This window comes from Mobula hypostoma, chromosome 11, assembly GCF_963921235.1.
Source record: "Mobula hypostoma chromosome 11, sMobHyp1.1, whole genome shotgun sequence".
Lineage (NCBI taxonomy): Eukaryota > Metazoa > Chordata > Chondrichthyes > Myliobatiformes > Myliobatidae > Mobula > Mobula hypostoma.
The window spans coordinates 104,554,277-104,576,671 of NC_086107.1; the positions used below are offsets into that span (position 1 = coordinate 104,554,277).

The 22,395-nt window shown below is 44.3% G+C and overlaps 2 protein-coding genes and 1 non-coding gene across 4 annotated transcripts; 1 reads left to right on the forward strand and 2 right to left on the reverse strand.

Annotated features, from left to right (window-relative positions):
• The first annotated feature begins 436 nt into the window (after positions 1–436).
• On the forward strand, positions 437–7,408 carry LOC134354055 (trans-1,2-dihydrobenzene-1,2-diol dehydrogenase-like). Of its 2 annotated transcripts, none has more exons than XM_063062772.1 (7): positions 437–592; positions 1,288–1,399; positions 2,610–2,773; positions 4,872–5,124; positions 5,280–5,404; positions 6,635–6,785; positions 7,114–7,408. In XM_063062772.1, the coding sequence occupies exons 1-7, from the start codon at positions 503–505 to the stop codon at positions 7,209–7,211; spliced, it is 993 nt and encodes a 330-aa protein (XP_062918842.1). In that variant the 5' UTR covers positions 437–502; the 3' UTR covers positions 7,212–7,408. The 2 variants fall into 2 exon arrangements, with proteins under 2 accessions (XP_062918842.1, XP_062918841.1); XM_063062771.1 differs by having other exon boundaries at positions 476–610.
• Positions 7,409–7,542: 134 nt separating this feature from the next.
• rps11 (ribosomal protein S11) lies at positions 7,543–11,387 on the reverse strand. Its single transcript, XM_063062773.1, has 5 exons — positions 11,232–11,387; positions 10,849–10,980; positions 9,198–9,273; positions 8,393–8,522; positions 7,543–7,714 (listed from the first exon to the last, which is right to left on the reverse strand). The coding sequence occupies exons 1-5, from the start codon at positions 11,244–11,246 to the stop codon at positions 7,591–7,593; spliced, it is 477 nt and encodes a 158-aa protein (XP_062918843.1). The 5' UTR covers positions 11,247–11,387; the 3' UTR covers positions 7,543–7,590.
• On the reverse strand, positions 10,679–10,765 carry LOC134354433 (small nucleolar RNA SNORD35). The gene has a single exon (XR_010019794.1). It is a non-coding gene; the product is annotated as a small nucleolar RNA SNORD35 (small nucleolar RNA).
• Positions 11,388–22,395: the final 11,008 nt, after the last annotated feature.

A 22,395-nucleotide genomic window follows, 5' to 3' on the forward strand; every position in this document is an offset into this window, starting at 1 on the left:
AATGCGAGGACAACTTTGTCTATAATGGAAGCGAGGCACGCGCCTATGACGTTAATGTCATGACGTATTCAAACACATAATTTTCATAACCTATAACGCATCATTTTAAACAAAAAGCTTAATCTAACGATGTAGTTACAATATTACTGAAGTATTTTTCTTTTGCATTTACACAGTCGGTTGTCTTTTACACAGTTGTTTATCTGTCCGGGGTGCGAACTTTCATTGATTCTATTGTGTTTCTCGGATTTATTGCAAGAAAACGAATCTTGCGGTTGTATATGATGACACACATGTATTTAGCTAATAAATTTGGTGTGACCCGGATGCCCCTTCATTCCAAAGTCGGTACCCGTGACTCTAGGTCGCTGATAGGTAGAATCTACAGAGTTTAAACATTAATTCACGTCTGCTATTTGTGCTGACGGCACAGGCAGACCTTCCACCTCGATAAAAGCCAGCCGAGCACGCAGGCGCCGGGAGCTGGCATCGAGCAGAGCAGATGGCTACTCGCTGGGGAATCTGCAGCGCTGGCAGAATCAGCCACGATTTCGTGGTGGCTCTAAAGACCCTCCCGGACACGGACCACCAGGTCGAAACAGGACGGAGAGTAAAGCGAGACTGGGATTGTGGAGGGAGAACGTGGGGCGAAGGAAGAGGCAAAAAGGACGAGATGAAGATGTAAACAGGGAGAGAGACCAGGAAAGAAAAACGAGGGAGTTAGAGAGATGCACAGGCGAGAGTGGGCAAGAGAAAAGGATTGGAGGAAAGCAGGAAGTGGGGGAGATGGAATTGGGGAGTAAAATATCAGTCAGTCATAGTGCACTTTCCTAAGTTTGACCCTTATCTCACTCAGTCCCGCTTCTCCATGTAGCAATCTTAAAAGGATATTGCTGCTTCCACCTATGGCAGCTCATTGCATATACAGTACGTGCCAGCTTTAGGGACTGAAAGTGTTGGGAAGACTTGTCTGAGAAAGTATTTCGCGGCGGACCGCCTAGTTCTGTGAAGGGGCTATTTGTTGCACGTGAAGTGATTGGGAAGCACTTTGGGTCGCACACTATTGATTGTACAGTAAACACGTAGCGATGCGATCGCAGAGACCACACCGGAGCACCATCTGCACTTTGACCTTTGCGCTTGCCTTGGGGTGAGGATAGTGGGGTGGAACGGGTCGGAATTCTCCAGAATGCAGCAAAGTATGAGTGTAAAGCCTTTGAAAGGTGCAAGACTTTTGAGAGGAGTGACTGGAGTAGGGATTGTTGCAATGAACTGTTCTCTCCTCAGGCAGTTGCTGTGGCCAGCCGGGACTTTTCGCGATCTCGGGACTTTGCAGAGCGACACCAAATCCCGATATACTACGGTTCGTACGAGGAGCTGGCGAACGATCCCAATGTAGGTAAGAAGTCCTGGGATCTGGGCCTTGTGCCTTACAGGGCGCTGGGGTTTAACGAGGTGTCGCCCCACATCCCATTCAGGATGGTTACGAAGGCTTGCTTTTACTAGGTCAGAAGGCTAGAGTTACATTGCAACTTTTAAAGATGCGGTTAGGCCGCATCTGGAGTAGTGCATCCAGTTCTGGGCACCCCACTGTAGGAAAGATGTTGAGGCTTTGGAGAGGGTGCAGAAGGGCCGCCACCTGGTTCACAGAGCATGGTTCATGAGAGGCTGGACAACTTCGGTTGTTTTCCCTGGAGCACAGGAGGCCGAGGTGAGATCTGACTGAGGTTTATAAGATTGAGAGACATAGACGGACATCCAGTATCTTTTTCCCCAGGGTAGAAATGTCAGATACTAGAGGGCATGCACTGAAGGTGAGAAGGGGGTACGTTCAGAGGGGATGTGAGGGGTAAATTATTCACTCACTAGTGCAGAGGCAAATACATTAGAGGCTTTTAATAGGCATATGGAGGGATAGGGACATTGTGTAGGTAGAAGGGATGAGTTTTTAGGGTTTTTGATATACTTTCAGCTGGTTCAGCACAACACTGTGGGCCAAAGGACCTGTTCCTGTGCTGTACTGTTCTATCTTTGAGATACGAAGCTTGCTTAGTGGCCCTGCCCATGCAATGTTAGCATTCATTTCAGGGGGACTAGAAGCCAGAACATTGACAAAGCGAGGATGAAGAAACTGACCCATGCACATTGGAAATGTGTATGATCAATCACCATATCTTGATGGGTAGTTGGGGGCCCACAAGTGCGGCAGCTTTTTGACAGACGACATAGTGCGCCGGTGGTGGAAGAGACACTTGCAGGCTGGCGGAAGGGGTGCCAGTGACAATTTGTCCTGGGTGGTGTTGAGTTTCTGGAGCCGGGGTTCCCAACCACTACTACGAACCAAGGGGTCTGTAGACCCCAGGATGGGAACTCCTGATCTAGTGTTGAGCTTCACCCATTTAGGCAGACAGATGTTGCATCTTCAATATAAAATAACCAGTGGGCAGACCTCATCCATGGGACTTCTACAGGCCTTGCCACTTGAAACTGCAGCCATTGGGACATTCTATATTGGTGTTCATGCTCAGGTAGAATAACTTTAGCCTGTGGATCGGGAGGAAAAGTGGTTTTATCCCCCACAAAGTAACAATGAATTGATTAACTAACAGATGTTGTCTACGTGGGGACCATTAACACGCAGCACCTGGACATGACTTTGCTCATGCTTCAGGCAGGGAAGAATGTGCTCTGTGAGAAGCCCATGGCCATGAATCTGAGAGACGTTCAAAAGCTGGTGTGTACGGCCCGAGCCTGCAACTGCTTCCTCATGGAGGTGAGTGCACTTCACGACAGTAACTGCTGATGTGAACAGACTGTATGGAGCTGGAAATTAAATTATTTCCTATTTCAGTTAGCGAGTGTCGGACATATGTGAAGAAAAAGTGATACTATAATCTCCCAATAAACATTCCCAGCAGCAAAGTTAGATAATTATAGTCCCCTCCACACTGTCTAAATATAAGAAAGTTCAAAGTAGCAAGACACAAAATGCTGGAGGAACTCAGCAGGCCAGGCAGCATTTTGTGTCTGTTGCTCAGAAGGACTTTGACAAGGTGCCACACATGAGGCTGCTTACCAAGTTAAGAGTTCATGGTATTACAGGGAAGTTACTAACACTGTTAGAGGATTGGCTGATTGGAAGGAGGCAGTGAGTAGGAGTAATAGGATCCTTGTCTGGTTGGCTGCCAGTGACTAGTGGTGTTCCGCAGGGATAGGTGTTGGGAACACTTAAATGATTTGGAAGATGGAATAGATGGCTTTGTTGCCAAGTTTGCAGATGATACGAAGACTGGTGGAGAGGCAGGTACTGTTGAGGAAACAGATAAGATGCAGAAGGACTTAGATTAGGAGAATAGACAAGTGGTAAATGAAATATGTTGGAAAATGCATGGTCATGCACTTTGGTAGTAGAAATAAACACGTGGACTATTTTCTAAACGGGGAGAAATTCCAGGAATCTGAGATGCAGAGGGATTTGGGAGTCCTTGTGCAGAACACCCTGAAGGTTAACTTGCAGGTTGAGGTAGTGGTGAGGAAGGTAAATGCTATGTTAGCATTCAATTCAAGAGGTCTAGAATACAAGAGCAAGGATGTGAAGCTGAGGCACTGATGAGGCCTCACCTTGAGTATTGTGAACAGTTTGGGGCCCCTCATCTTAGAAAAGATGTGCTGGGCATTGGAGAGGGTTCACAAGGATGATTCAGGAATGAAAGAGTTATCATACGAGGAATGTTTGGCTCTGGGTCCGTACTTGCTGGAATTCAGAAGGATGAGGGGGGATCTCACTGAAACCTTTCGAATGTTGAAAGGCCTAGACAGTAGATGTGGAAGATGGCAGGAGAGTCTAGGACAAGAGGGCACAGCCTCAGGATAGAGGGATGCCATCTCAAAACAGATGCAGAGATAATTCTTTAGCCAAAGGGTGGTGAATTTGTTGCCACATGCAGCTGTAGAGACCAGGTCATTAAGGCAGAGATTGTTAAGTTCTTGATTGGACATGGCATCAAAGGTTACAGGGAGAAAGCTGAGAACTGGGGTTGAGATGATAGAAAAAAGGATCAGCCATGATTGAATGGCGCAGCAGACTCGATGGGCCAGATGGCCGAATTCTGCTCCTTCGTCATATGGTCTTATATCCAGCATCTGCAGATTTTCTCGTTTGTGAAAGTCCAAAGTGGATTTATTATCAATGTTTACATATAACTTTGAGACCCATCTCTATACAAGCAACCACAAAACGAAAAACTAAATAAACCCATTTAAAAAAAAACAAATTGTGCAAGCAAAAAACTTAGAACTGATGTTCACAAACATCGAGTCCACAGCCTCTCTCAGAACCAGTTACAGGCCACAGTTCAGAGACGAGTAAAGCTCACCAACTGTTCTGTCCCTCTCTTTTGGCCCTGACACTCTGACCTTCTCAATCTCATCTGGTGCTTAAATTGTTCAATCCTCGGGTTGTTCCTCACCCTCAGACCAAGGCCCTACTGATTCAATATGCCTTCAGCCTCACTCTCTGGCCCAAGCACTGCCACCTCACCTCAGTTACATATTAAAGCTCCCTCAACAGTAGTAAAACTATTTATGCCAAGCTCTGCCTTTGCAACAGTCCTTTCATCATCCCAAATTGTGTTTAATATACATCTGCTTTGAACATAATATCCCAGAATGTTGCAAACTCCAAAGTGTCATCTTGGGATCCAAGAGGACTATGTACCCAAGGCACCTGACACTGTAGCTTTGGGCTCTAACTACACATTAAAATTTTAAGCAAACAATTTTACTGACTAAATTAAGATCACATTTATATATTTAAAAAAGCAACACATTGTGTAGGCCCTGGTCCTTTGACTTGTCAATTGTGCTTACAGGGTCTTTGGTCAAGGTTCTTCCCCGTCTACGACAAGATTCGAAGTCTACTATCTCGGAATCATGTGGGGGAGGTTAAAATGGTGAGAGCTGAATTTGGCACGTGGATGCTGGAGACACCACGAGTGGTGGAGAAAGAGCTGGGTGGAGGAGTACTCCTGGATATTGGCTGCTACTGTGTACAGTTTGCCTGCATGGTTTTCAATGGTGAGAAGCCAGATTCCATTCATGCTACAGGATTCCTCACAGAGAAAGGCAAGTGTGAACCATTCTACGAGAGACAGTCCTACACCCATCACTTCAGAAAGCCTCTACAAATGCCCCTTTCCTCATGATTCCTTGCTCTCCAGTGAACTATCTCAAGTTCATCCATCCAATAAAGGGCCACCTTTCCTCTTGTATTACTGCAGGTATTGATGAAACAGTGACCATCGTACTGAAGTACTCCAGGAAACGCATGGCTATATTAACTGTAACCATGGCAACACAGCTTCCTAACCAGGCAGTTATCAGTGGTACCAAGGGCATAATCACGGTAATTCTTTGCTCTTACCTTGCTTTCGATGATAGATCTGTGGTATTTTTACCCAATAGAGCCAGACAGCAGCCACTGTTGAGGTTTGACGTCCTTTCCTGCAGCCACCCTCAGCTCTAATCTGCTAATTAAACTTGCCGATGACACTACATTGATTAGCCTTATCTCAAACAATAACAAGGTGGCCTACAGGGAAGAAGTCATCTCTGACACAGTGTCAAGAAAACAACCTCTCCCTCAATGTCACAAAAACAAGGAAGCTGGTTGTGGATTACAGGAGGAATGGAGACGGGCTAACCCCTATTGACATCAATGGATCTGGGGTCGAGAGGGTAAACAGCTTTAAGCTCCTCGGCATCCACATCACTAAGGACCTCACGTGGTCTGTACCCAACTGTGTGGTGAAAAAGGCACAGCAGCGCCTCTTTCACCTCAGACAGCTGAGGAAATTTGGTATGGGCCCCCAAATCCTAAGAACTTTCTACAGGGGCACAGTTGAGAGCATCCTGACTGGCTGTATCACTGCCATTCACTATCTTATTAGACCTCACAAAATACATTACTTCACACCAGTCAGTCATGTATAAAACTCCACAATGAACAGTCCCAAGCACAGCTGTGGAAGGAGGGTTGGAGGCTGGGCAGGGGGATAGCAACCGCATTCTGTAAAAACCCAGTGCTACAGAAACACCAGCAGAAGCTCTGAATACCACCACTCTGGGACAGAGGACTTTCGCAAGTTACTGTTGCCCCAGTAGGGGTGATGGGCTAAAGAATTGGGTTCCATTTACCATTGTCCTTCTCAGCTTGCTGCTCATTATTCTGTAGTCCAACATGCTATCAACAAAACCAATTTTCATTGTTACGTCCTGTCGATACCAGCAGGGTCACTGGCTTCCAGTCATTAAAGTAACCCTCATCCTCTTTGTCCCACTGCCAAACCAATATTGATCCCATTTGGCGACTTGTCTTGAATTTCTCCTAGGTTCTCATCTTTTGAATCAGCCTTCCAGTGTGGACCTTGTCAAAGATCTTACTGAATCCATGCAAGCTACATCAATACCTTGCGCTCATTAATATATTTAGTTGCCTCTTAAAATCATACAGGCGCTCTCCCCAACAAATGGTGCACTGACCAATCCTGCCTTTCCAACTTGATGTATTCTCCAAGAGAACATGATTGTTACACTATTCAAGCTGTATTCTGCTCAATGACATGTTTGTTCCAAGGTGCCAAGCCACATGTGGTGCCCCACAAGTCTCACGGTCAACGGAGTCATAGAGGAGTTCCCATTGCAAACTCCATCTCAGCCCCTCAACTTCACCAACAGTATTGGTCTAAGGTACGAGGCGGAGGAAGTACGGCGGTGCCTTCAGAAAGGTAAAGTAGCACATGCAAATACCACTTACCAGTTCCATGTAATATTCTACCCATCCTTCAGGATACCTAGTGAAACTAACTGCTGTAATGGGGAGGGGTATATTTATGGTCTGCCTGTCAGATCACCACTCCGGTGGTTTGATGGTAACAGTGGGGAGTGGGGTAGGATAACAAATCAATGTTATACCATTGGGAGCATTATCCATTGTCACTGAACACCCGACTGAGATAGCATTTGTTTTTGGCTGCAATCAGTGCTCCCTCTGGCTCACAGGAAGGAACATGAGTGCTATTTTGAAAGCAAGTTTTTCTGTTATTTCACTTGCAGGACTGAAGGAATGTTCCCAGGTGACACTGGCTGACAGTGAGCTGATGATGAGCATTTTGGATGAGGTTCGAAAGCAGCTTGGGGTGGAATACAGTTGAGATGCAGCTTGAAAATAAGAACCCTGACACCAGTGCCATTACAGAGCCACGTTTGAGTCAAACTGCACAGGAACCAGTGTTTGCACATGTGCACACTTGCATCCATTACATAATTTTTTTTTTGTCTTGAAATAGGCAACCAGATTGGAAAGATAGTGTGATATAATCAAATTCAACGCAATAAACTGTGCACCTGACATCTGAATATTGAGTCAATTCAATTGCCAACCCTATATTCCACAAGTAGCTCAGTTAATCTGGGGCCAGTCCCTCACATTTCCCCAACACTAGCAGAATCTGTGGTTCAGTGAAATGCTGGCACCAAGTGACATATTTTCACAAAGACTTTATTGTAGATGATTTACATTACAACTACCCTTCAAAATTTCTGGAACTGTTTCTTGGCTCCTGCAGCCTTGGTGACTTTGAGGACGTTGAAACGCACGGTCTTACTGAGGGGTCGGCACTCTCCAACAGTCACACTGTCTCCATTCTGCACATCCCTGGAACAGGTGACACAGCAATTAGAGTAGAGCAAATCTGCCCTGTTTGACAATACAAAAGCTCAGTGCCAGAATCAAATACCCACCCATGAAAGAAATACCACTGTAGAAGAGCAGGTGGAGGTACCGGGCCACTTGCTTGGCCATAATCTCACACCAGTAGGATCACCGGAGTAGCTAAGGTATCACATCCCAACCCATGCAAACTCCATTTCCCCAAAAGCTGCCAACTTCCAGATTTATACCACCACCTGTGGTGCCAGCAAAAGATTTTTAATCAGCTCCCACACTACCAAGTTTACATGGCTTCCTGATAGAACACTGAGCATGGGGGCTAAGAGAGAAAACGAAGGCAGTTGAGTTTGAGCTGATGGACCCTTTGGGTGACTGCACAGCAACTTGTGGTCGGTTAAAAACCAGCTGATACTAACATTCTTCTATGGTCTGTGAAATTAACAAGATTCCTCTCAGCAATGGACTTCTCCTTCCATCAGCCACTCCCAGTATGGAAGTGCCCTGAATACCTGAATAACAAGGAGTAGTAGTTTAAACAAATTGGAGCAATAGAGCCAGAGGGAGCATCCCTCCTTGGATACTGATGTTAGCTCAAGCCATTTCTGTCCTCCCTCCTCCAAACATAAAGAGACAGCTTCCATACACAATTCAACTGTGTAGTACCTGAAGCAAGGCGATAAGTGCACAGACATGTTCTTGTGTCGCTTCTCAAAACGGTTGTATTTCCTGATGTAATGAAGGTAGTCTCTGCGAATAACAATGGTCCGTTGCATCTTCATTTTAGTTACAACACCTGGCAAAGAAAGCAGGAGATTATAGGCAAAGCATCCTTACAGAATCATACCACGTACCCAGAACCCAAGAGTAGTGACTGACACAGGTGATACAAGCCAAAATTGCAAGACCAGAATTAGTTTGTACAACCTGTCAGTTTCAGACTTTTCTTTCCCAACCCAATGATGGAAAGAACAAAATTCCACTAAACAATCACCCTAGCTCTTCTCCACTAACATCAACCATTATTTATAATGCTGCAAAGTTGGATGAGATTTCACAAAAGAACTTTGAAACGCAAATATTCCAGAAAACATTCCCCACAATAGAAATACAAACCAATATGAAGAATACATTTGCACAGCACTTTTATATTTGTCCTTATTTGTATCCCACATTGTAACACCCAGCATCAGTGTGGGTCACAAGTGTAATCACCAAACCAGCAACTTCAACCAATCTGACCATTTCAAGCAGTCTCCTACCACAGCACAGTATCTACACGGTAAATCTTCCCAGATACAAGCAATAATTCAGATCCCACAGTGAAGGACTGAAAGATGATCACCAAATAACTTCCCACACAAACCTCCTATTCCAATTGTCCTACTACAGGGCTTGCACGGTAGCATCTCATACACCCACTACTTTCTCAGCATAGAACGAATAGATTTAACCAGATTGACATCCCTACCTGTGAGGATACGCCCTCGAATTGACACATTCCCAGTAAATGGACATTTCTTGTCAATGTAGGTTCCATCAATGGCCTAGGAACAAAAGGTCACACATTACACAACTGGGTGATGTTGTTATGAAGTGAGTGTGTTAGGGAATCATAAACACAAGAGATTCTGTTATACAGATGCTTTAGAGCAACACAAAATGCTCAGCACGTCAGGCAGCATCTATGGAGAGGAATAACAAGGGAATCAGATGCTAATTTGTTCCTCCAATATTTTGTAGCTTATGTTAAGATACATACTACCACTATCTATCCTTGCCTCTCATACACCTCTATCAAGTTACTGGTCATCCTGCTACACTCCAAAGATAAAAGCTCTTGCTCACTCAATCTTTCCCCTTAAGACATGCGTTCTTATCCAGACATCATCCTGATAAATCTCAGTGCCATCTCCAAAGCTTTTGTGTGTTTCCTATAAAGAGACCAAAACTGAATTCAATACTCCAGGTCTGGTTTAACCAGAGCACCACCAACCTAAACACTATCTGCACAAGAGGAGCAGGTCTTGTGGCTCTTCATGACTTGTCATTTGATGAGATGATGGCTGGTGTTTTAATTTACCGCTGTTTTGTGCAGTTCTATGTTTGGCAGAATATATGCTTAGTTCAAGTCATGATGTTTACTCAAAGCTTATTGAAGGACTATAACTTTTGGACCAGAACTGTATCTAAAATTTATGCAGTAATATATTAATGAATAGGATGAAGGCACCAAAGACACGAATGCCAAATTTGTTAATACATAGGTAGGAAAGCACACAACAAGTATATAGATAAAGTGATGGGTTAAATAGAAAGATAAAAGAACTGCTAAGTAGAGTCAAAATTAGTGGGTAGTGGCAGCAGGGCTCGAAGAGCCAAAAGGGCCTATTCCACACTGGATCATTAAATAAAAATAAAAACTAAGTAACAAAAAGTTTGTTACAAAACTTTAGAAGTAAATGGCAAAAGATGAACTCCAGGCTGCAGATGCATCTAGATTTGCAAAAGGCTGGTATGCAAATTACTACATAAAGTTAAAAAAGATACTACTTATTGAGAGGAATTGAACAAAAGAGTAGCAAGAATATTCTTCAGTTATACAGAAAATTAGTGAAGTCACATTTAGATCACTGTCTTTGAAACTCTTTCAAAGGACGGATGACATAATCTTTGAATATTTAAGCCGTAGAGATTTTTGATAGCAAGGGCTAAGAGATGTTGCAATTACAGTCAGGTCACCCAGCAATGTACTTGATGGCGAAACATGCATCTCACCCCTCTCTCCATCATGTTATAAATGAGGGGATGCACTTTCTCGAAACAGACATCCCGGCTTTTAGATTTCAGTTTTAAAGACACAAGCAGGTTTAAAGCAACGAGATCCAGGTTTCTGAAGGGTGGATCTAGGCTCAGAGCGCTGCCCCGGATTCTTTGAGTAAGAGAGTGCAGAGAGGCGCATCAGTGAAGCCATTAGGCAGTGTCTTCAGCATCCCGGAGAGATTCGGAAGACCATCGTGAGAATGACCATCATTTGCAGCCCGGCACCTCAGCTTTAGCCTCTCCCGATCCTCCCCCCTTCCCCCCGCCCAAAAACAGAGCCACAAGCCCAGGGTGCTCACCTCCCGCGGGGTCTTGAAGCCTAGGCCCACATTGCGGTGGTAGCGCGGCAGCTTCTCCTTGGCGCCCTCAGCCGCTAACACGCGCTTCTTATTCTGGAAGACGGTCGGTTGCTTCTGGTAGGCGCGCTCAGTCTGTGAAGGGAGGCAAAAGGCAGCGGTTACGGCCCCGGCACCCGGTCTCGGAACACCCTGACGGCGCGGCCCCGGACGCCGGCGCGCTCCCACGCTCTCTCGGGCCACGCTTTCTCTCCCAGTAGCAAACCTGCCCTCACGGCTTCAACCCCCAGGACTGTCTAGCCTCACACCCGCTACCCCCGGGGGGGTCTCCGATCGCCAATGCCTCTCCCCCGGGCCAGGCCTCCAGTCCGGCCGCCCTCCGGTACCTGGTTGTCCGCCATCTCGAGCGCCGGACGCTGACGAAAGAGAGCTAGGGATGGCCACGGGGTCGCTTAAGCACCAGCGCACGGAAGGAAGTGACGCCGAGCTTGGGCGGAAGTGAAGCCGGTGGAACTGTTCGATCGAGAAAAGCAAAGCGCGATCGCGGGGTGCCATGTCTCCATCACTGGGGCATGCTGGGCGATCTGCAGTGACGTTGAAGACGGAGAGCCAATGAAAGCCCGCGTTCTTGACGGATGGCAATAATGGCGAAGTTGAGATAGTTGCTTTTAAAGTCTCTCCCTGAGTAAGTTAACTGACAATTTGGTAGTTAAACAGCCATGAGAATTTGGGTACAATTCCGAAAATACTTTGCCTTATTGAGATTTTCTCTTTCAAGTCCCATTTTTCCAATTATGTTTAAATCCTCTATGATAGATGTGGAGACATCCCAGCCTGCAAAAACTCATTTCAGGGAGGTAGCACCGCCCCCCTGTCGACCTGCAAGCGTGTATGTAATACTTTGTTTAGTGATTTTGTCTAATCTGTAAACCAAGTTGGGTATGTGCAGAAAATGTGACATTAAAATAGGTACTTATATTATCATGTTTATTCTATTACAACTTTAAGCAAGTCTACAGGGAGTTTGGCCTCATCACGTAGGACATCAATAGAGTAGCTCCTTAGCAGCTAGCTTAAATAACGTTTGCCACGTTAATGAACGAATGACTCCTGTTAAACTTACCTCAACATGTCGTTTACGTTTTAACCCACCATGGGCAATAGAAAAGTCACTGTTGCAAACAGTGCAGCGAGCAACACTGTCATTATTTTTGAGGTCGACTATAAAGCCGGCCCACAGAGAAAACTGTTAGGTCTACTTAGTACGAAGAGAGACCAATCAAGATGCTCGCTCTCCGTCTCCCTCTCAAAAAAATCAATTTCCGGGATATTGTATATAGTTTCCGGGCATCAGGGAGCCGCTATCAATATGCAGGAGACTCCCGGAACTTCCAGGAGAGGTGGGATAGATTAGGTATTAAATGCTTCCAGGACTTGTTTGTGGAGGGAAGTCTTTCGTTTGAGCAACTGTCAGCTAAATATAGCTTACCCAAAACTCACTTTTTTCGGTACCTACAAATAAGAGACTTTTTATGGTTTCAAATATGTACATTTCCTAAAAGTCCTGATAAGAATCTACTAGATGTAATTTTTAATTTGAAACCTTTGTATAATGGATCTGTATCTAATAATTATAATATGTTGCTGGGAATGAGAAGTATTCCTTTAGATAAAATTCAAAATCTTTGGGAACAAGACTTACAGACTTCAATTTCTGAGGAAACTTGGAATGAAATTTTTAAATTGGTTAACACTTCATCGTTATGCACTCACCACTCTCTCCTACAATTTAAAGTGGTGCATAGGGCCCACATGACCAAGGATAAGTTGTCTCGCTTTTATTTGGATATATCTCCTTATTGTGATAAATGTAATAATGGAGAAGCTTCACTCATTCGTATGTTTTGGACATTCCTGAGTCTTGAAATATATTGGAAAGAAGTATTTCAAATCTCCTCGGTACTTTTTAAAGTAAATTTTAAGCCTAATCCTTTGACCGCTTTATTTGGTATTGTTGGAGGAAAGGGTATTATTTTGGAGAAATCTGATTTGTACATTTTGGCTTTATTTCTCATATGGCTAGGAGGGCGCTCTTGCTTAAATGGAAAGATGCGGTCCCGCCCACTCACGTTCAATGGCTGCGTGATGTGATGTCATGTTTAAATTTAGAGAAGATTCGGTTTACAATTTCTGAATCTAATCAAGACTTTCAAACATTGTGGGGACCTTTTTTGAATTATTTTCAAAACCTCTGATTTGTTGTTAAAGCACAGATGATGGCTAATAATATACATTTTTTCTTTTCTCTACTAATCAGCTTTGGTCTTGGTAGTGGGTTAGATTTTTTTCATATAATAAATTTACTGTATTTCAATATTATGAATTAATCAATTTGTATGAATATAAAGTAAGGAGTTTGTATGTGCGATTCAGTATAATGTATTTGATATATTTCTTCTTTCTTGAGCTCTGTATTCTCCTACGTAGAAAATTAATTAAAATATTGAAAAAAAAAGTCTCTGGCTAGTAGGATTATCATTCAGCAAGTGCAAAGGAGACAAGACTTCAATATTCGGGTTTCTGAGATTGAGAGACCCTGTTATTTTAAAATATTGTGTGCAATTCCCTGGTTAAGAACATGTTTTAATGTGTTACTACACTTAAGCTGTTGAGTATTTTATTTTCTGCAGTTTTTTTGTAAAACGCGGTGTTTAGTGTTAATCAAACTTTACAGTCCAGTATTTCGCTTTCTGCTAACCTAAGGAGTCGTTTGATTATCTTATAGGAATTTCGTATTAGCATTTGGAGCTTGTTCTGGTAACATTCTGCCCAATGGGATTGGATAAGAGATTGGCGGCATCAAATTTCTATGAGAACACTGTCCAGCTCTTGGCTCCATCCCTCCCCCTCCTGTCTTCTCCTATCATTTCGGATCTCCCTCTCCCCCTCCCACTTTCAAATCTCTTACTAGCTCTTCTTTCAGTTAGTTCTGACAAAGGGTCTCGGCCTGAAACGTCGACTGTACCTCTTCCTAGAGATGCTGCCTGGCCTGCTGCGTTCGCCAGCAACTTTGATGTGTGTTGCTTGAATTTCTATGAGAATGTGGGTCTTTGTGCAGAGAAATGGCTCCTCGGAGGAAGCGCAAATTGCTGAGTTGACTAGTTAGTTCGTAATGGACTTGGAGGAAAGTTTGAGTCGTGGCTGGTGCTTTTCACGCAGATCGTGAGTAATTAAAGCAAAACACACAGCTATTCGGCAACGTGCTCCAACTTTGGTGTGCATATTATCGACTGTAATGGGCCCTTCTTTTCTGTTAACTGTTCTTTAAGGTTGATGTACTTCCACATTAAGTTTATGCTGGTGTAGGTTCCTGGTGAACGTTAACTTTTACATGGGACAGTATTTTGCACCATTCATCATAATTTGCGTTCCCTTAAATGGAACATTCCAACTTTCCTGTTTGTGTTGAACCTGAATCATTCCAACTGTAGACTTGTGTTGTTTATTGGAGGTGGCTGTCTTGCCGTTATCCGTGCATTGTTGAATCCTGTGGTGGTTAGCCAGATAGTTAATGAGCCACGGTGAGGAGGGTTACATTTTTGAGGGCTTCGTTCTGGGATGAAATGCTGTATAAAAATTGGATAAACGGTGTATTTGCGTGTAAACTAGTGCTTTGTGGGGTGATATACTGTGTCTTGTGTTCCCGGTGCGGCCTTCTATATATTGGTGAGACCCGACGCAGACTGGGAGACCGTTTCGCTGAACACCTATGCTCTGTCTGCCAGAGAAAGCAGTATCTCCCAGTGGCCACACATTTTAATTCCACGTCCCATTCCCATTCTGATATATCTATCCACGGCCTCCTCTACTGTAAAGATGAAACCACACTCAGGTTGGAGGAACAACACCTTATATTCCGTCTGGGTAGCCTCCAACCTGATGGCATGAACATTGACTTCTCTAACTTCTGTTAATGCCCCACCCACCCCTCGTACCCCATCCATTATTCCCCATCCTCTGGGCTTCCCCCCCTCCCCCTTTTCTTTCTCCCTAGGCCTCCTGTCCCATGATCCTCTCATATCCCTTTTGCCAATCAACCGTCCAGCTCTTGGCTCCATCCCTCCCCCTCGTGTCTTCTCCTATCATTTCGGATCTCCCCCTCCCACTTTCAAATCTCTTACTAGCTCTTCTTTCAGTTAGTCCTGATGAAGGGCCTTGGCCCGAAACACCGACTGTACCTATTCCTAGAGATGCTGCCTGGCCTGCTGCGTTCACCAGCAACTTTTATGTGTGTTACTTGAAATTCCAGCATCTGCAGATTTCCTCGTGTTTGTGGTTTGTGGAATTTAAGGTGCATCATAATTAAGGTTTTGTAATGTGGATGCCGCGTAGATCAAGCTCTGCTGCGATGGGAAGGATTATCCACTCGAGATGCTTGTGTTTTGAGCGAGGTTTCTGCCCGAGTTACTGATGAGAATGTTATAAAGAACGTTGAGTTCTGTGAAAGTATTGGGGAAAGTTACACTGATTGATCGGCGTTTTGATGAATCAGTTGATAAAGGTGTGTTAGTACAAACCACCAATGACGTAACTGAATTCACGCTGCCTGATAGAATAGGGTTACCTGGAGAGGCAGGGCTATGGTCAGTCCGTATCTTTTGAGTTGGCAGGAATGGAAGTGGGGGTGCTGAATGCGCTGAGGGTGAAGATTTTAAAGACAAGTTCTTCGCTTTTCTGCGGAGGGAGGGGAAGACTCTGTCTGATGTGAGAAGTCTAATGGTCCCCTCAGCTGCTGATGTAAATTCTGAGCTGGTTTTAGCTGTTATATCCACTGATCGATAAATGCCAAAGCTATGGTAGGTTGAGAATGCTCCCTGGACTCAAGCCCGCACCCAGTGGGAAAGAAACTTGTGCTGAGCGGATATCCCAGTTACTGGATGGATGGCAATGCTCAGATAATATGAAAAAGCAGAGATGGATAGTTTAAAGGGGACAGCCGCTGATATAGTGAGATTATTAAAAGCAGGAAATCCTTTAGTCATGTCAGCTAACGATATGCAAGTACTGGAAGACACTTTTGGCACTACAGACAGCTCATCTGATCTTATAATGAGGTTTAGGCACACGTTCCAGGAGGAAGGAGAGAGGCTTTTTGACTACCTTTTTGGGTTAGAGAAACTGCTGAATCATTTGTACAGTAAAGGGGCCGTTCAACCGGCTGAGATAAATTGTTTGAGGGGTGCGCCAAAGCATGACTTGATTGCTCGACAAATTCGAGTAACCTGCAAAATGCGCCCCCTCCATCTTTTGTTGAGCTAATTGGAGAAGTGAGAGAGGAGGAAAATATGATTGAGAAATGGAGTTAGTCAGTAACGTCTTCAGTTGTAGCTCCTTTTGCCGCACAAGCAGAGGTTTTTGAAAATGCAATGAGAAACATACCAGCCGCATCATTTCAGTCGATGCCTTCTGTTACTGCAGCTGAACATGGCAGGTCCCAGTCTGCCTGTAGGACTTGCTAAGCAGAGGAACGCTGCTGAAAAGGGTCTCTTGACCAGGAGGATGACTGGTGTTTTCTGTTACAACCGTGGAGAGGATGGACGTTTCAAGCGGGAGGGTGAAGGACTGGAAAACCGCCAGAAAGTAACACAGAGGTTGCTTAAACAGAAAAGGAAGACAGGAAATTTCAGAGGGACCCAGTAAGGGAATGGCCTGGTGTCCCAGAGAGAATATGTTCCAATCAGTGTATCAAGCAATGTACAAAGCTGCAAAATCCCATTCCTGAGGGCTTAGTGAGGCCAAGTTCTGATGTCACCATACAGATTGAAGGCATGCTAGAGCCATACTTGATACAGGTTCTCAAGTTACTTTACAAATCCTTTTACAACAGGCATTTGACGCATTTACCATTGAAGCTGGAACTATCTCTGAGTCAAGAAGTCCTTATGCATCGCCCATAATGGTGGTGAGGAAGAAGAATGGGAAGGTGTAAATCTGTGTTGATTATCAACGCTGAACAGGCCAATACACTGTTCCACAGATCGAGGATACTCTGCCACCAGAGTGGAGTAAATTGGTTCAATGTCTCAGATCTCGGAGACAAACAAGGAAATTGCAGATGCTAGAGATCCAGGCAACACAAACAAAATGCTGGAGGAACTCGGGCAGGTAGCACCTTTGGAAAAGAGTAAATAGTCAACAGTTGCCTTTGCAAACCCCCAGTTGCTGTATGTACTGCGCACAGACTCAAGCCGTGAAGGATTAGGTGGCATTTTATATCGAGGCCAAGGTAGGGAGTTGAGATGTGTTGCTTTCATCAGCCAGAGTTTGTCACCATGTGAATGGAACCGCCCTGCTGTATACAAATTGGAGTTTCTGGTATTGAAATGGGCAGTGGTAGACGAATTAAGTGACTATAAGATGCCAAGTTCGAGGTGAGGACCGACAACAATCCACTAACTTGTATTTTGATGTTGGCAAAATTGGATTGCTGGTTGGCAGTGATGTCTGTGTATGATTTCAGTCTTGAATACATGCCGGGAAGCCGGCAACAGGGAGAGAGTGAGAGGACATTCCTGCCTTTGGTGTTAAAGCAATGTGTCAGTTTTGCACAGTTGGAAAATCAGAGCAAAGACTTCGGCCTGAGAGAGCTGTTGATCATTTGGAAGCTTCCTGCCATGCCATTCCACAAGCCTATTGCAACCTGACCATGCTGAAATTGAAGCAATTACCCACCTTGAGTCCTGCTGAACTGGCAGCAGCACAGCAAGACCTTGCACAGGTGACATCTGGTCATCTGCTGTCAAAGAGGATACGGCCAAAATTGAGAAGACAAAATACCCTACCACACCCCTACTGATGAGGGAGTGGGACAAACTGGAGTTGAGGAACTAAGTTCTATATAACTTGATGTTCCAATTGGTTTTGCCTGAGAAGTACCAGAAGATTGTACTGAGGTCACTTCATGATGGCTCAGATCATTTGGAATTTGACAAGGCCTGTGGATTGGTCAGAGATCAGTTCTTTGGCCACAGATGAAGCCTGAAGATTAAGTTGTGCAACTTTTGTATTCAGAATAAGACGAGTTACTCCTTTGTCTCATCGACAAAGCACAGGACCACTTGGTTTAGTGTGCATGGATTTCCTTTCCATAGAGCCTGATTCCAGTAATGCTGCGAATGTCTTGGTCATCACTGACTACACCTGATGTGTGCAAGCCTTTTCCACGAAGTATCAGAGAGCATCCACAGTTGCAAAACTGTTATGGGACAAATTTTATTCATTATGGCCTCCCAAGAAGGGTACACAGTGATCGGGGAAGGGATTTTTGGAAGTTGGCTCATAAATGAGTTACTGAACATGCTTGGAATCGAAGTTGAGGACTACACAATATCACCCTCAAAGTGATCCTCAGCCTGAAAGATTCAACAGGACATTGCTAGACATGACTGGAACTGTGGATGCCAACAAAAAGAGTAAGTGGAACCAGCATATGGGATATTTGGTACACTGCTACAACTGTACTCAGAATTAAGCCACTGGCTACTCGCCATACTATTTCAGTTTCAGAGATGAAGCGAGATTATCTGTGGATCTTTTGCTTTGGGACCGCTGATGAGGACTTGCCACAGAAGACGTATCTCAAGTATCTGATGTGGAAAGAACTGCAAAAAGTTTGAGCTAGCAGCAGTTTCAGCTATCAAACAAAAGAAGAAGAGATACAATCAAAAGATCAAGTTCTTTCAACTGATGCCTGGAGATAGTTCTGTTAAGACATTTGGGCCTACAAGCTGGCTGACTGCTGCATTTCTACCCAGCTGGAGCCAGATGCCAAATTAGCCAATTTTCCGGTTGAAGCCAGGAGATAGGAATGGTCCTATCAAAAGTCTCCCTCAGAATCATCATTTACCTCTGGGCCAGGGAGTGCACGTTGACCCAAGGGCTGACACAACGCCTACACCTGGTAAAAGAACTCTGCAAAGGAGAAGGAGAAAAGAAAGGCAACAAGCTGAGGATAAGGCAGACAACGGTGTGATTTCAGTGGAAAGACCTGAAGTGAAACCAGAAGAACCCACTGAATGCTGTACAGACTGAGGATGAAGAATTGCCTTGCCTTATGCAAACTGGATTGTGGTACGCCTTGCCTTATGCAAACTTGCCATGACGAGATGTCTGCATCTTCCCGTCCAGACCTGGATCTAGTGGGGAGGACAACCATTGGACAGGCAAGCGTGATAGTAGACAGCACAGGGGAATTGGGCGTAAATACAATTGGAGATTAAGCCAAGTTTGGTCGGGGGAGTGCAGGAGGAAATGAGTTGCAGGAAGGTATGAGTGACAGTCGTGGTAAGGCATCCCTAGGTAAATGTGAACAGTTACAAGGAGAGGATGAGACAAAAGAAACTGAGATAGGTCTCAGATTCAGGAAACCTTCAGAGAGGCTGGCATATAATGCCCCTTCAGAGAGGCTGGCATATAATGCCCCTTCAGAGAGGCTGGCACATAATGCATCTGGGTAACGGTGTTGAACCAGTCCCAATGGCGAGATATGTTAATTCCATTTACAAATGGATTGGAGGTTCTTGTATTCTCACAATTCATTTGAATGCTTTATTCACACCCTGAATACTCTCAGAGAATAGGTGAAAACATAGTTTTGTGTTACTTAGTACAAGTGCTGTGTTACTAATAATGTATTGAATAAGTTCCAAAGGCTTACAACATCATGAAGACATGACTAATTTTGGTGGGGGGAGAATGTAACATCCTGGTTAAGAACAGTTTTATTGTATTACTACAGTTATGCTGTTGGGTATTTTATTTTCTGCGGATTTTTGTAAAACGCAGTGTGTTCTGTTAATCAAATTTTACAGTCCAGTGTTTTGCTTTGAGTCATTTGATTAGCTTAGGAATGTTGTATCAGCCGGTTGGGTTTGTCTTGATGATGATCTGCCCAGTGGGATGCAACAGAACATTCGAGAGAGATTGGCAGCATCCAGTTACTAGAGGCTCTTTTGCGGCGCTTGGGGAAGGAGTGAGGTGCGGAGAGGAGCCCAATGGAGGATGCTCGCGGAACCCCGCCTGAAGGACAGACACCGTTGTAAGAAATTCTTTGTGCAAACAAATGGCTCCATAGAGGAAATGCCAATACTAATTCTGAGCTAGCCAGTGCATTCGTTATGGACGTTAAGGAAAATTCGGATCATGGCTGGTGCCTTTCACGCAGAACGTGGACTCAGTGCTGTGAGTAATTAAAGCAAAGCACCTGACTACCCAGCAATGAGCTCCACTGTTTATGTGCACGTTTTAGACTGGTTTAACTGTAATGGGCCCTTTTCTGTTAACTGTTTCTGTAAACATACTTCCACTTTGTTTATGCTGGTGTAAGTTTTGTTATTTCCTAACGAACAATAACTTTTCAATGGGGCAGTATTTGTACAGCATTCGCCATAATTTTTGTTCCCTTGACGGAACATTCCAGCTTTCCTGTTTGTGTTGCATACCAACCCCAGAGGTGTTGTTTATTGGAGATAGCCGTCTCACCACTGCCCATGCATTGTTGAGTCCTGTGGCAGTTAGTCAGAGATAGCTAGCGAGCCCAACTTGTTATGCACCATAGTGCGGGGGCCACATATCATTAATCATTTCTCTGGGATGGGTAAATCACTATATGCAGATGATGGAGCTTTATGCATTAAAGGTAGAAATTTCTATTTTACTGGATATAGGATGCAATTAGCAATTAATAAGTTCAAACAGTGGGCGTATGGATGGGGATTAAAGCTCTCGGCTAAAACATAATAAGTTGTGTCTTACAAAGAGGATTATTTGAAATTTTATGGTCAGATTCTTGAAGTGTCAGCGGTAAGATTTCTAGATTTGTGGGATAGTGGGCATAAAGGGAGACACCTTTACAGAATACATATAAAACCTGCATTTATGGGAGAAAAGGGTAAAACAAGGAGGGAAGGAAATATTTTGTCATGACTTAGACTGGGCATTCTGTGCTTAATTATTCCTTGTATCTTGGAAAACATTCTGGGCTGTGTAGGTTTCTTTCATCATTATGAAAGATTTGAACATATTAGTGTGAAGCATACAAGGTTGAAAGATCAAATGCAGGCTTCATTACAATCTTTTGGGGTTGATAGTTTTCATTTGAAAAATATCTTATGGGAATGACTAATGCACAGTATTGAATTTCATTACATAGGGCTTTTCGGGGTAATGGAACTTTTATTTGAAAGATAAGTAGTAAGGGTTTTCTTCCCTAATTCGCTGCACCACACTCCAGTCCAGTTGGTGGCAGTAATGCTCCATTAAGATGGACTGCCAATCACTATTAAAAATCAGAAGATGATGCCTGCAAGTTTTGGAGCCCTGGATCAACACCCAAAATCCTGGAGGAAAACATGTCAGTCCATACTTTGGGAATGGAGACCATTCCTACGATGCAATAAGCCTGGAGTGGAGGTGTTGCCATGGCACTGTGCACTCTGATTAAACAGACTTGGTTATGAAAAATTCTGGGGCGGGCATGTCCACTGTCCGTGGGGAAGATGAATCTCGGTTGTATACTGCATACATACTTTGATAATAAATGTACTCTGAATCTCAGGGTAATGAAGATAGAAAGGGCTGGGGTATTAATTATGGTACCACGAACCATTCTCAGGTTCGAATCCGGCCCGCTCCTTGCACGAGTTCCACTTGGCCGCCTAAAACAGACTAACGTTAAGGAAATGGCAAGGTTGCCACCTGAGCACGGGGAGCAATTTTACCTTTTTTTGAAAAAAATAAAAAGCATATACACACACAATGTGTTGAGACTGGAGGACCACTTCTGTCCACAAGTGCCAGACACTTGGTGCGGATACACAAAGTCTCCACCCTCTAATAATAAATGGATTTGATCGATACCAGTGATCAGATTGCCCCAGGGCTCAACGCTGCAAAATGTCTTGTTCCAAAGAATGGGCTCAATTGTTGTTCCGTGGGGTTTAAACAAAACACAAATAAGAACAATTTGAGTCATGCTTTAGTGCAAGATCCTCCTAAGAGGACCATAACCTTGTGAGCTAGAGGCTTGCGTGCCTCAATGACCCGGAGAGCTATGTTGGCTGGAGTCAGGGCTTTATGCTTTGGCTCTTGGTTTGGTCACCATGCCAGACAGGTCAAAGGGTAGAGGCCAGACTGAGAGTGGTCCACTGGTGCTCCAGGTTCAGGGGTTCAGCTGAGCTAACGACCCTGACTGGTAAAACAAAATAGTTATGGAAACAGCAATGAAGAATCCTGCTACATCTGTGTGTGATGGTATTCCCAAGTCTCCAGCCGGGATTTGCATGACTGACAGTAGTGAAAACCGAGAGGCAGCTACTGCCACACTGAAGGAAGCCCTGAACACAGTCAAAGATGGAGCATCTTCATTGCTGCCCTAAACACCAGTGGCGTAACGGCAGAAACTACATTTATTGTAAGACCAGACACAAAGCTGCTGTAAAAATTAAGCCTTGATTTTCATTTGTAATCAACTCGACCTTGAATCAGTTCAGG

Coding starts and splice junctions, on each gene's coding strand:
- LOC134354055 (XM_063062771.1), top strand. CDS start 503: ATGGCTACTCGCTGGGGAATCTGCAGCGCTGGCAGAATCAGCCACGAT. Junction 5,405..6,634: donor GTACCAAGGGCATAATCACG/GTAATTCTTTGC, acceptor GTTTGTTCCAAG/GTGCCAAGCCACATGTGGTG. Junction 6,786..7,113: donor ACGGCGGTGCCTTCAGAAAG/GTAAAGTAGCAC, acceptor TTTCACTTGCAG/GACTGAAGGAATGTTCCCAG.
- rps11 (XM_063062773.1), bottom strand. Junction 9,274..10,848: donor GCTTCAAGACCCCGCGGGAG/GTGAGCACCCTG, acceptor TTTTGTTCCTAG/GCCATTGATGGAACCTACAT. Junction 7,715..8,392: donor CACTTATCGCCTTGCTTCAG/GTACTACACAGT, acceptor CACCTGTTCCAG/GGATGTGCAGAATGGAGACA.